This window comes from Corylus avellana, chromosome ca11 (assembly GCF_901000735.1).
Source record: "Corylus avellana chromosome ca11, CavTom2PMs-1.0".
Taxonomy (NCBI): domain Eukaryota; kingdom Viridiplantae; phylum Streptophyta; class Magnoliopsida; order Fagales; family Betulaceae; genus Corylus; species Corylus avellana.
In genome coordinates, this window is record NC_081551.1 from 8,071,436 (window position 1) to 8,084,002 (window position 12,567).

At 36.9% G+C, this 12,567-nt stretch overlaps 1 protein-coding gene across 1 annotated transcript; it reads left to right on the plus strand.

Annotated features, from left to right (window-relative positions):
* The first annotated feature begins 3,950 nt into the window (after positions 1 to 3,950).
* LOC132165008 (uncharacterized) lies at positions 3,951 to 7,897 on the plus strand. Its single transcript, XM_059575522.1, has 4 exons — positions 3,951 to 4,717; positions 4,868 to 6,479; positions 6,564 to 6,854; positions 6,896 to 7,897. The coding sequence occupies exons 1-4, from the start codon at positions 3,951 to 3,953 to the stop codon at positions 7,895 to 7,897; spliced, it is 3,672 nt and encodes a 1,223-aa protein (XP_059431505.1).
* The last annotated feature ends 4,670 nt before the right edge of the window (positions 7,898 to 12,567 follow it).

Sequence of the window (12,567 nt, forward strand, 5' to 3'; positions counted from 1 at the left end):
ACATAAAAAAGTTGTACCAAACAAAAAACAGGTCAGTTTGGTTAAAAAACTCAGAAAGTACTTATTTAACTTTTTTGTTTTAAAAAATATCAAAATGCATTTTTGGAAAAAGCTTAAAAATGAAGTTTTGTTTTCCTAAAAAGCTTATTCTAGTTTTAAAAACTCTATTTCCCAAAGCAATCATAAACATGCTCTAAGTTATATTAATTATGATTAAGTTCAACACATGGTTAAATTAGGTTTGTTGCCATCTAATTTACATGATGATAGAAACAAGTGTGAAATTGTGTTAAAAGTAAGTTAATTAGAAATGATTTCCAAATGTTAATAGATCTTCCTCAAAATCTCTTGAATTAATTCATTATGATGTTTATGATTTAAATGGTAAATGAACAAGATGAGGTGAACGATACTTTATCACTTTTATAAATGATTTGTCAAAATATGTCTACATTTATTTGCTTAGAATTCAAGATGAAGCTTTGGATAAGTTTAAGGTTTATAAAGCAGAAGTGGAAAATCTATTTGATCGCAAAACTAAAACATTAAGAAGTGATAAAGGAGTAAAATATTTTAACAAACATTTTGACAATTTTTTATAATGGTATTGTATGTCAACACACTATACCTTATACACCACAACAAAATAGCGTAACTGAAAGGAAAAATAGAACATTAATAGATATGGTTAATGTTATGCTTGATCATTCACGTTTGCCTGATGATTTTTAGGACGAAACCATTTTTTCAGCTACCCACATTTTGAATATAATACCTTCTAAAAAGAATCATATGTCACCTTATGAGTTATGTTTTAAATGTAAGCCGAACTTGAGTTATTTTAATTTGTGGGGGGTGTCTAGCTTATGTTATGCTAAGTGACCTTAAGAAGTCTAAATTAGGACCAATAACAACTAAATGTGTTTTTAGTGATTATGCATGCCTCAAATTCAATAAATGATGAGTTTTTTGAATCCTTTTCTGTTAAAAAATTTAAGTTCTTTTGAAGCAAGTGCTTCTAACAATGAAAATTCTTTAGAAAACTCTATTTTTGAAATGAAGAGGATTTTGAAATTAGAAAATCCCAAAGAATAAGAAAAAAGAGTTTTGGTCGTGATTTTTTTACTTACTTTATAGAAAGTAGTTCTAACATGATATTGCATGAATTTGGTATTTGTTTACAACTTGGAAAATAAACCTTCTACTTTTGAAGAGGCAATGAAAAGCTAGGGATTTCATATTCCGAAAGGAAGCTATTGATGATGAGATTGAATCCATTATATTCAGGGTCAAGTCCACATACCCCTCTCAAACTACCACATAATTGATAATGTCCCTCCCAAACTACTAAAACATTGTCAATGTCCTCTATGATGAAACTACCCTAATTAGTAAAATAAAAACAAAAAATACAAAAACTTTTAGAAAAACCTAAAACTAAAAAAGAAAATATAAAATCCAAGGGGTGGCCAAATTAATATGTATATCCTTTTTATAAGAAAAAAAAATTTAAAAATGATTTTTTTTTTTAATAAAAACTAAAAACTTTCGTTTTTTTTTTTTTTTTGGTTTTATAATTTTTTTAAATTTCAGCTTTTAAAAAATTAAAAATTTTCGTTCAAAACAATAAAAATTTTCGTTTTTTAAAACCTAATTTAAAAAAAAAAATAGTTTTTTAAATAAAAATTTCCGTTTTAAAAAAAATTAAACATTTCATTTTTAAATTTTTTTTTTTTTTTTTTTGAATTCATAGGGGTATTTTCGTCGTATTGAGAAATTATAAGGGCATTTTTATCTTTTTGCTAACCTTGAGGAGGACATTGGGAGGGACATTGTCGTAATTAAAAGTTTGGTGCGACATTGTCAATTGGATGGTAGTTTGAAGGGGGTATGTGGACTTTTTCCTTATCATATATATATATATATATATATATATATATATATATATATCCGAAACCCTCTCAGAAATGCATTAATATTGCGACATGTCACGTAAACCATTTTTTAAAAAAGACAACCGGTTTTATAAGGCATACTTTTTGAACTGGTTTTTTAAGAGTGAACCAGTTTTTACTTAAAAAATTGATCATTAAATTTGAGTAATTAAGGGCACTTAATTATATTTCAAGAGTTTTCCATATATAAATTATTCAATAAATTAAGTATTATTAATGTCCAAATCCAATAAGAAAACAAATAATACAAATCATTTTTTTTTCTTCTCTTCACGTTTTCATATTTATTAAGTAGTGAATTGGTCCTTAAAGTAAATTGAAGCGGTTAATACATGTATTAATACCTTACGGCGAGTGGAGTTTTCTCTCTAGTTAAGCCTAGAGGAGAAGGAACTGTTTTTCCAGGGAATACCCTGTGAAAGGATTGATTACTTTGTGGCAATTTCGAATAGATTGTCTCTCATGGCGGATGAATTGGCGAATTTGTGGGAAAATTTCTCGCTAACAGAGGAGGAAGAAATTGAGGTGAACATCAAGAATGCCGAATTACAAGACAGGGTTGCTCGGGGAAAAGCCTGCGTTCTGGGGAAATTGATTTCGGACCGATTGGTGAGTCGAGAGACAATTCGATCCACTTTAATGGAGTGGTGGAAACTTTCGGGTACTTTTACTTTCAAAGTCCTTGGTGAAAATTTCTTTTTGATAGACTTCTCAGACTTGGGAGATAAAGAGAGAGTTCTGGCTGGACGGCCGTGGGTGTTCGAAACTAATCTCTTCATCCTTGAGGACTTTGATGGTATCACCCCGCCATCTCAGTTCAATTTTGATAAGGCGGCGTTCTGGGTGAGGATGATCAATCTACCTCTGGCCTGCATGAACGTGGAGATTGGAAGCAAGATTGGGGCCACAGTGGGGAAGGTGGAAGCGGTGGATGCGGATGCAGAAGGGATTGGATGGGGAAAATTTCTCAGAGTCAAGATCTGCTTGGACCTAAAAAAGCCGCTCCCCAGGGGCAGGAAAATAAATATTGAAGGAAGAGCAACCTTGATCACGTTCCAATATGAGTGCCTGCCCAAATTCTGTTTCCAATGCGGAGTGATTTGCCATGGAAAGCTTGGGTGTTCAAAGAGAAGTGGGCTCCATCAGAAGAATGGGACTGAGTATGGTCCATGGCTCAGGGCGGCATCTCCTACTCGCAAGCAGGAGAAGATCCATTCCAGGGATTACCAGGAGAAGAAACATGGACCAGTACCAAGTGAAGCCTATCATACACGAGGTGAAGGTCAGCAGAATCGAAGGGAGAAAAGAAGCCAATGCCATGATGACCCGAGGGAGAAGGTGGTAGAACCGCTGCCGGTGACGGCGAAACACCGAAAGCGTGGAAACCGCGGTCACATACGGCCAAATATGGAATGTTTTTGAATGATGAAATTATGGGAAGATTGCTGCCGATGATTATGGGAAGAAACAAAAAGTAACGGAATTTTCAAATGGAGAATCTGGTGGATCATTAGATACGGGATTTCATGGGGAGCGAGATTGCAGGAACGCTAGCATGGAAAATTTACGTGGCAGTTTTAATGCAGGGAGGCGTGATTTTACGAATACAGCTATGAATGGTCTGCAGGTTAGTTCGAGGCGACAAAATGGGGATCAAATGGGCCGCGTAGAAAATTCCATGAGCCCAAGTGAATATATGGGGCCTCGAATTTCAGAGGTGGAGCGTACCATGGAGGAGAAAGGCCTAGGAGTTAAAGCTGACGCAACTCTAATGAAGGCTAGTCCTGAGAAGCTGTTGGGCCCATGCAAGAAAAGAAGTCGTGGAGAGCTGGAGACATACCTTGACTCTTCTTATCAAACAGAGGGGTCAAGGAATGACCAAGATGCAGGAGAAAATATGGGTTCTGTACCAAAAAGTGGGAAGCCGAGTATCAATGCAGGGAAGAAAACTGGATCGGGAATGGCGGTGGCTGTGGTGCAGCCCCGCCGACCGCAATGAAGATAATTAGTTGGAACTGCCGAGGGCTTGGGAACCTTCGGACAGTTAGAGAGCTTTGCCGCTTGGTAAAGCAAAAGCAGCCCATTATGGTTTTCTTAATGGAAACCAAGTTACGAAAGGAGAAAATGGAAAGCATCCGGTGTAAGCTCGAGTTTGCAAGTATGTTTGTGGTTGAAAGCGTGGGTAAGAGCGGTGGTATGGCTTTATTATGGGGTGAGGATGTTAATGTTACCATCCAGAATTTTAGTCAACGCCACATTAACGGTGTTGTTAAAATTTCGGACGATGGGGTACCATGGAAATTCACTGGTTTCTACGGACACCCCGAGGTAGCAAAACGAAGTGAGTCATGGGCTCTACTCCAACACCTTTCAACTTTGAACCCAGCCCCATGGGTGTGTATTGGAGATTTTAACGAGATAGTTACAAGCTCGGAAAAATGGGGTGGTGGAGAACGAGCACAACGACAAATGTTCGGGTTTCGTCAAGTGCTAGAAAATTGTGGACTCTCAGACCTTGGGTTTCGGGGCCCAAAATACACTTGGAGCAATTGTCGGGATAATCACGAATTTACTAAGGAGAGGTTGGACAGGGGTGTGGCAAATCTCATTTGGCGCGATTTATTTCCGGAGGTGGAGGTGATGGTAGAAAATACGGTCTGCTCTGACCATACTCCCTTGATGCTGTGCTTGAAAGGAATAAGAAGGAATGGGATGGGACTAAGGAGATTTCGTTATGAAGCGGCCTGGCGCAGTGAGGAGGGGTACGCTGATGTATTAAAAAAGGCTTGGGTTTCTCCTCAGACACCTAGCCCGATTTGGTGGGAGATTCAGGCTAATATGTTACGGTGTAAACGAGATTTTGTAGCATGGTAGAAGGGCTGTAACGATTCTGTACAAGGTAAAATCAACAGTTTACAAAAAAGGCTCCAAGTCCTCCAAGGGCGTGAAGAACACGGGGTGGGTGAAGAAACAAAAGCTGCAAAAAAGGAGCTGGAGCTGTTGCTGGAAAAATCTGATATTCACTGGAAGCAGAGAGCTAAAATAGATTGGATGCGACATGTGGATCGGAACACAAAATTTTATCATGCCTGTGCAAATGCTCGACGGAAATCAAACACCATTTATGTCATAAAAGATGCAGAAGAACGGCTGTGTACTGCAGAGGTTGAGGTACAATCGGCTTTTATCAATTATTTTACTGATTTGTTTACATCTGACAGTACAGGGAACACAATGCATTGTCTAAGGCCCTTGAATTGTTGGGTCACTGAGGAGATGAACAGATCACTATTGCAGCCATTCACAGAGGAAGAGGTATTATTTGCTCTTTCAAATATGGCCCCTTTAAAAGCACCGGGCCCAGATGGGTTTCCAGCAGAATTTTTCCAGAAAAATTGGCATATTGTGGGGAAGGATATTTGTAATGCCATTCTTGAATCATTACAGTCTGGGAGTATGCCTGAATTTCTTAACTTCACACATATTGTCCTAATCCCGAAATTAAAAAATCCCTCTAGTGTCTCAGACTATCGCCCCATAAGTCTCTACAATGTGATATACAAGTTAATTTCCAAGATGCTAGCAAATAGACTAAAGAAGATTTTGCCGCATGTAATATCTCCGGCCCAAAGCGCCTTTATCCCAGGGAGATTAATTACTGATAATGTACTGGCGGCGTATGAGACACTCCATACCATGCACACACGTATGAAGGGTAAGCAAGGATTTATGGCCATAAAGCTCGACATGAGCAAGGCTTACGACAGAATGGAATGGGGTTTCCTTGAAGCCGTTATGCGGAGGCTGGGGTTTGATTTACGGTGGATCAATTTAATTATGATGTGTGTTACAACTGTGCAATATGCTGTTGTTGTCAATGGGAGGCCATGCGGACGGATAAAACCACAGAGGGGATTGCGACAAGGGGATCCCATTTCCCCCTATCTGTTTATTCTCTGTGCAGAGGCCCTGAGTGCTATGTTGTCACAGGCAAATGAAGAGGGAGCATTAACGGGGGTTGCCACCTCCCGGAGGGGACCTCGCATAAGCCATTTATTTTTTGCGGATGATAGCCTCCTCTTTTGTAAGGCTAATCTTCCGCAATGGGACCATCTCACTAGTGTACTTCGAGCATATGAAGAGGATTTGGGACAGAGACTCAACAACAACAAAACATCGCTCTTCTTCAGCTGGAATACATCACGAGTGGCTAAGAGAGCAATTCTGGAAGCCTCCAGCCTCCCAGATACCCAAAGGTATGATACTTATTTGGGACTCCCTGCTTTAGTTGGGAAATCTCGGATGGCTGCTTTTAAGAGGATTACTGATCGTGTATGGAAAAGGCTTCAGGATTGGAAGCTGAAATTCCTATCACAGGCAGGTAAAGAAGTTCTCCTGAAAGCAGTTATTCAGGCCTTACCAACTTACTGCATGAGTGTTTTTCTTCTTCCTCGTGCTCTCTGCAGGGAGATAAATTCACAAATGCGTAAGTTTTGGTGGGGCCATAAAGAGAATGATAGTCGGGTAAACTGGATGAGTTAGGGGCGGCTGGGTTGGTCAAAAGAACATGGTGGAATGGGATTCCGGGATTTTATTTGTTTCAATAAGGCTCTCTTGGCCAAGCAAAGTTGGAGGCTATGGAATCAACCGGATAGTTTGGTTGCAAAAATAATGAACGCCAAATATTATCCGGATTGTTCTATTTTGGAGGCGAAGATTGGACGGAGGCCTTCCTTTGCATGGAGAAGCATTCAGAGCTCTTGTGAACTCCTCAATGAAGGTTTGATTTGGAGGGTGGGTAATGGCTGTAAAATAAATATCTGGAAGGATAGATGGGTCCCGATACCTACTACTTGCAAGATTAGTTCACCACCTTCGTTACTAAATCTGGATGCGAAGGTTAGTGAATTAATTGATGCTAATACTAAGGGATGGAATAGGCCTCCTTTAGAAGCTCTTTTTTCCAAAGTGGAGATAGTGAAGCTCTTTTTTCCAAAGAGGAGATAGTAAAGATTCTGGAGATCCCCACCAGCTGCACTAACCAAGTGGATTTGCTTATTTGGAGGGGTACAAAGAATGGGATATTTTCGGTTAAGAGTGCATATCATCTGCAACAGGAGAGGGAAGTTTCTGCCATGGCCTCAAGCTCTACTCCAAATATAGGGGGTGCAGTTTGGAAGAGATTATGGAAACTGCCGGTGCCCCAGGTGGAGAAAAATTTTCTGTGGAAGGCATGTCACAATATCCTCCTGACGCGGGAAAATCTATACAAGAGAAAGATAATTTCAGACCCTCTATGCCCGGTTTGTGGTCTTGAAGTTGAGACGGGTTTCCATATTTTGTGGCAATGCGCGTCGGCTATGGACGTGTGGGCTATGGGGCACAAAATTTTTCAAAAGAGCTATTTTGCAGGGCCAGAATTTCTGCAGGTGGTAACGTCCCTGTTTGAGAGTTGTTCTCAGGAGGTGCTGTGCCAATTTGTGGGTCTGGCACGTAGAATTTGGCTGCGGAGAAATGAGTTGGTTCATGGGGGTTTATTCTCACACCCTAAACTTCTCATGGAAAAAACTGAGTTGGCTATTCAGGAATTTAATTTGGCCCAGGCTCGGGGAGAACAGAGTATGCCTCTCAGTGTGGAACCGGCTGGAGTACGTTGGTCTGCTCCTTTGCAGGGATGGGTAAAAGCTAATTGGGATGCTGCTTTGGACAGGAAGTCGGGCTGGATGGGGCTGGGCGTGGTGATTAGAGATTCACAGGGCAACATGGTGGCAGCAAGGTGCGAGGTCCAGAAGGGGAGTTTGGTCCCGGCAGCAGCTGAGGCGCAGGCTTTTCTTTTGGCTGTGCAATTATGCCGCGAGCTGGGCCTGGAGCACGTCCACTTCGAAGGAGATGCTAAAGCTGTCATTGACTCAGTAATCTCAGAGCAAGCAGATTATAGTTAGATGGGGCATGTAATTGCAGACATAAAGGTGAAGCTAAAGGCCCTTCATCAACGGCAAGTCTCTTTTGTTCGAAGGGAGGGGAACAACGTGGCTCATCTCCTAGCGCATTTTGCAGTGAAGAATTGTGTGAATAATTCATGGCAGCTAGTGCCGCCAGAGTGTATTTGTGATGCTGTGATGTCGGAGGTCTCTACTCCATCTGATTGATTCATTAATGAGAAATCTCTATTCTCTTCAAAAAAAAAAAAAAAATACCTTACTTTAAAAAATATAATTAAAATCCAATATATGCGATTTAAAAATAAAAAATAAAAAACCATAAAATTCATATATATATATATATATAATTTTCTCCAAACCAGTTTGGAGGAAATATCCTCCAACCCATTTAAAATAGTGCCAAATGTCTATAAACATTTAAAACGTACATTAAATTCTTAAAGTCATTAATAGCAGTTTACTAACTTCGACTAAAGTTTTAAATGTTTTTAAATTCTAGCTAGTCCTTTTGATCCATCTTTCCCCCTCCCCTCTTTGTTAGGTTTTCATCTCTAGCAGAGAGCGTCGTCGAAGGGGGAGAACCTTTGAGAACCTTTGTTCTCCCCCTCCGGCTCTCCTCCCCTCTCCTTCTTCTGCCTCCCCCCTCCTCTCCCATCACCCTCTTTCTCTTAACGAGCTAACCTATTTGCCTGATGCCCCTAGCTCTTTGGACGATTTTTTCCTTTTCCTTCCGCTTCGCCTCTTCCCCCTCCTTTGGTCCCTTTTTTTGCTTTAGGCTTTTGGATCGGCCGTTCTGTGCTCGATCTACTGTCCTTGCCGAACCCACGTCCTCGCTCACCCCTCCGCTTGTCCTCTTCAATTCTGTCCAGGTTCTTCTTGTTCTGGGCATTTTCCCTCGACAACCTTCCTCATCGACGTGGTTTCTAGTTTCTTTGTTTTATTTTCTTGTATTCTCTCCTTTTCCTATTTTTTGCTAGACTTTTTTGTTTTTTTATTTTTTGTTTTATTTTTTGTTTTTGCTTTTGTTGTTTCTGTTAGTTTACGTACTCTTTGTGGGTGATGCTCATGGGATTTGACTCAAACTTCCCCCTTCGTTTGAGTGCTCTGCCGATCTCCTCCGTGCCTGCTCCGTCGCCCATCGTCCTCTACTGGGTCTTTTTCTCTAGCTCCCCACCGCGATAAGCTTCCAACACCCCCTTCCGTTTTCGGTTCCTGGCGAGCGCACAATTGGTTCTTCTTTCTGGTTGCTGTCATCCTCTTAATGTGTTTTTTTCTGTTGGTTATTTCCCTGTAATTTTGTCTAGCTTTCCTTTTTTTTTGTTCTTTATCTTGTTTTGTTTCCCTGTATTGGTTTTGTTTTAGCTTGTGATAATTCTCAGTCGTCTCTCTCGATCTGCCCGCCTGATGCCCTTCGAGATAGTTGCTTTGGTCCAGACCTTTGGGTTATAGATGTGAATGTTATCCTTGCTTTCGGGTCGAGGAGATTAAGTTTTGGCTTAGGGCTCTCTGCCCTCAATACCGATGAATAAGAGCTACCTATGCATTGCTTTGAGTCTGTTTGACGCAGATTTGCTGTTTAATTTGAAAATTAGTCATAGGTTAGTGGATTTTGTCTAAGTCTGGAATGTAATACGTCATTTTTTACGCTTGTAACCTCGTGGCTTCGGCTATGATTGCTTCAGAGCTTTGCTCTGTGTTATTTGAGCTTTACGCTTGTTTATCAATGAATGAGATTGAACTGTTTCAAAAAGAAAAAAAACAAAAAAAAAAAAAAGTTTTGAACACTTGACACTATTTTAAATAGGTTGAAGAATATTTCCTCCAGACGGGTTTGGAGGAAATTTTTGCCCCATATATATATATATATGAGGAATGATAGAGACACAACTTTTTGACATAATTTTGGCCCAACTTTTCTCTTATGTGGTCATTTTTTTAAAAAACCAAATAAAAAATTCTGAAGTAATAACATCCTATGGGGTCTCTTTTTTTTTTTTTTTTTTTTTTTTTTTAAAAAAAAAACCTAGTCTTTTTCTTCAGAATAATGACCTTTTTTTTAAATGACCATTTTTCAGAAGAAAAATGCGATTTTTGTTTTTTTTTTTTAATAAAAAAAATACCGAATAAAAAGATGACCACATAGGATGTTATTACTTTAGATTTATTTTTTATTTATATTTTATTTTATTTTTTAAAAATGACATCATAAAAGAAAAGTTGGGTCAAAGTTATGTCAAAAAGTTGTGCCTTTATCATTTCTCTCTCTCTATATATATATATATATAGAAAAAAATATATATATTGGATTTTTTTTATAAAAAAAAAATACAAAAGAAAGGAAAAAGAAAAAATTGTTTTTGTGATAATCGCAGTATATATATATATTCATGAGCTATATATATATATATATATATATATATATGCTCTAAGAAAAACATATATTGGATTTTTTTTTTTTAAAAAAAAAAAAAGAAAAGAAAAAGAAAAAATTGTTTTTGTGATAATCGCAGTGGTTCAATTCTTACAAAAGTGGTGGATTTGGTGCTCGGAAAAGTATACTATTTTTTAGTTAATATATTATTGTTTTTTAGAGTGGGTTTTAGATTTAAATTTTTCTACTCAATCTCTCTTATTTTCTTATTTATTGTCTTTCATATCATATATTCTCTCTCTAAAACTCTCCATACACCCTGAAAATACTACAAATTCACATAATCCAATGAACTAACAATTTATGAATTTCATTGAAGCGAAAGAAAGTATACAAAAAAATAGCTATTTTTATTATATGAATATTTTTCTTTTTTCGTTTGTTTGTCTTTATTTCTTATGGTTTTGTTCTTCCGTTTCAAATTTTTTGTTCATATTTACATATATTATATTTTATTTTTACTCTAATAGTAGCTTTTTTTTTTTTTTTTAATTTTTATGTATATATGCAAATTAAGGTGGTTGAGAGAAAAATGTGTTTAAATCTTGAAATTAAATTATAATGATTTACTCAAATAATTTTTTGAATTTTTTTGCTTTTGAAAGCAAAGTAAGACACAAATTTATTTGATTATTGTCCAAAAAATGAATAGAAACTCTTTAGAAACAACAAGAAGATAATTAAGCATTGAACATGACATGAAATGATTTATTTGATTGCATTAAATATTGAGGAAAAGATTTTGTTATTTTTGTATCAAAAAAAATATATATTTGTTATTTTACTTTATATTATTTTTTAAATGTCCAAAATTATATGAGTTTTATTTGTATTGAAATATAATTGGTATTATACAAATATCATCACAATTAATTTCTTCTAATTTTCTATTAATGCTTTAATAATCAAAATCCAAATTTTCCTCTTGCTATTTTTTTTTTCTATATAATTCTTTTCGTTATAACATGTTTAAATTTTTATGGATTAAAATAAAATTAAGTGTCTTATGATAGTCAATTTTTATTTATTTTATTTTTTATTTTATGATTTATACATTCATGCAATATTTTGTGTAACTTTGTGTCACTATGTTTAGCAATGTACTGGTGCACAACTTTAAATATATATTTTTTTTATTTAAAGATGTAAGATATATTTTTATAAATATTTTTCTAACATATAATAAAATGCGTTTAAATTTTAAAATTAAATTATAATAAAGATCTCGCGCATAGCGCAGGTTATGAGCTAGTAATAATAATAATAATAATAATAATAAAATCAATAATAATACTAATAAAATCAATGCGAATTTAGATTTAGTTAAATGGTACCATAAATAAAAAATAAAATTAAAGTTGTTTCACCCTAAAGATCTTACAACGTGAAGGAATCATTGTAACGCCCCCAAAACTGGCATTGGCCAGCCTGCCAGGGTTACTGGCAATTACCCCAGTTTAACCAACTAGTGGCTAAATGGGGAACCGCCCCTCTAAGTATTATCAAAGTTAATGCATAGGAAGATGAAATAAATCTGAGAAATCTATAAATCATTATAAGTGCAAGTATAATCCTCAAATTAAAGACTTGAAGCAACTAACAATAATATAAAGCAAACCTGATAACAACATGAAAAATCTTAAAGCAAAGTCTGTAGTGGCAACTGTACTACTCTTAGGTTCTAAAAATAGGCTTCCTATAAGAGTAATAACCGCGTAAGTCTAACGACTTAGTAAGTAAACTACATGATGGAGTATGATATGAGTCCATTATTATTAAGCATAAATAAATGTGCAATTTTGGTAAACATTGAAAAGAGGTGTTATCACCGTTAATAAACCGTAAAAGTATTGTTTGGTTAACAAAAGGGTAGTGTATTCCCGGCGGCAATCGCCTAGATGTTTTAATGTCGAAAACTAATGCTTTATAGGTCATAACTATCATTTATGGTCTACCTGAGATATTACCCATTCTTAGTAGGGTTGGCGTTGTCCCGAAGGACCTGTAATACAATGTTGGTGCCCCGACCGTTGTACACTACCGTCCATAACACTAGCAGCCCGACCGAGTTTGACCTCAGGTGGCTCACATTACTAATAATGTACGTCTTGTAGTGACCGCCTGTTAAGGCTGCGCCGATCACGAAACAACCATTAGATCTAAGACCCATACAAGAACAGACATACATTTGACCATATAATCAAGTCTATATAGTAAACCCATGGCCATTATTCCGCAC

What these genes read in the sequence shown, in the direction of transcription:
- LOC132165008 (XM_059575522.1), top strand. Translation starts at nt 3,951, where the DNA reads ATGAAGATAATTAGTTGGAACTGCCGAGGGCTTGGGAACCTTCGGACA. An exon ending in GCCTGGCGCAGTGAGGAGGG is followed by an intron (nt 4,718 to 4,867) that starts GTACGCTGATGT and finishes TAAAATCAACAG; the next exon opens with TTTACAAAAAAGGCTCCAAG. An exon ending in TACTAAATCTGGATGCGAAG is followed by an intron (nt 6,855 to 6,895) that starts GTTAGTGAATTA and finishes GGGATGGAATAG; the next exon opens with GCCTCCTTTAGAAGCTCTTT.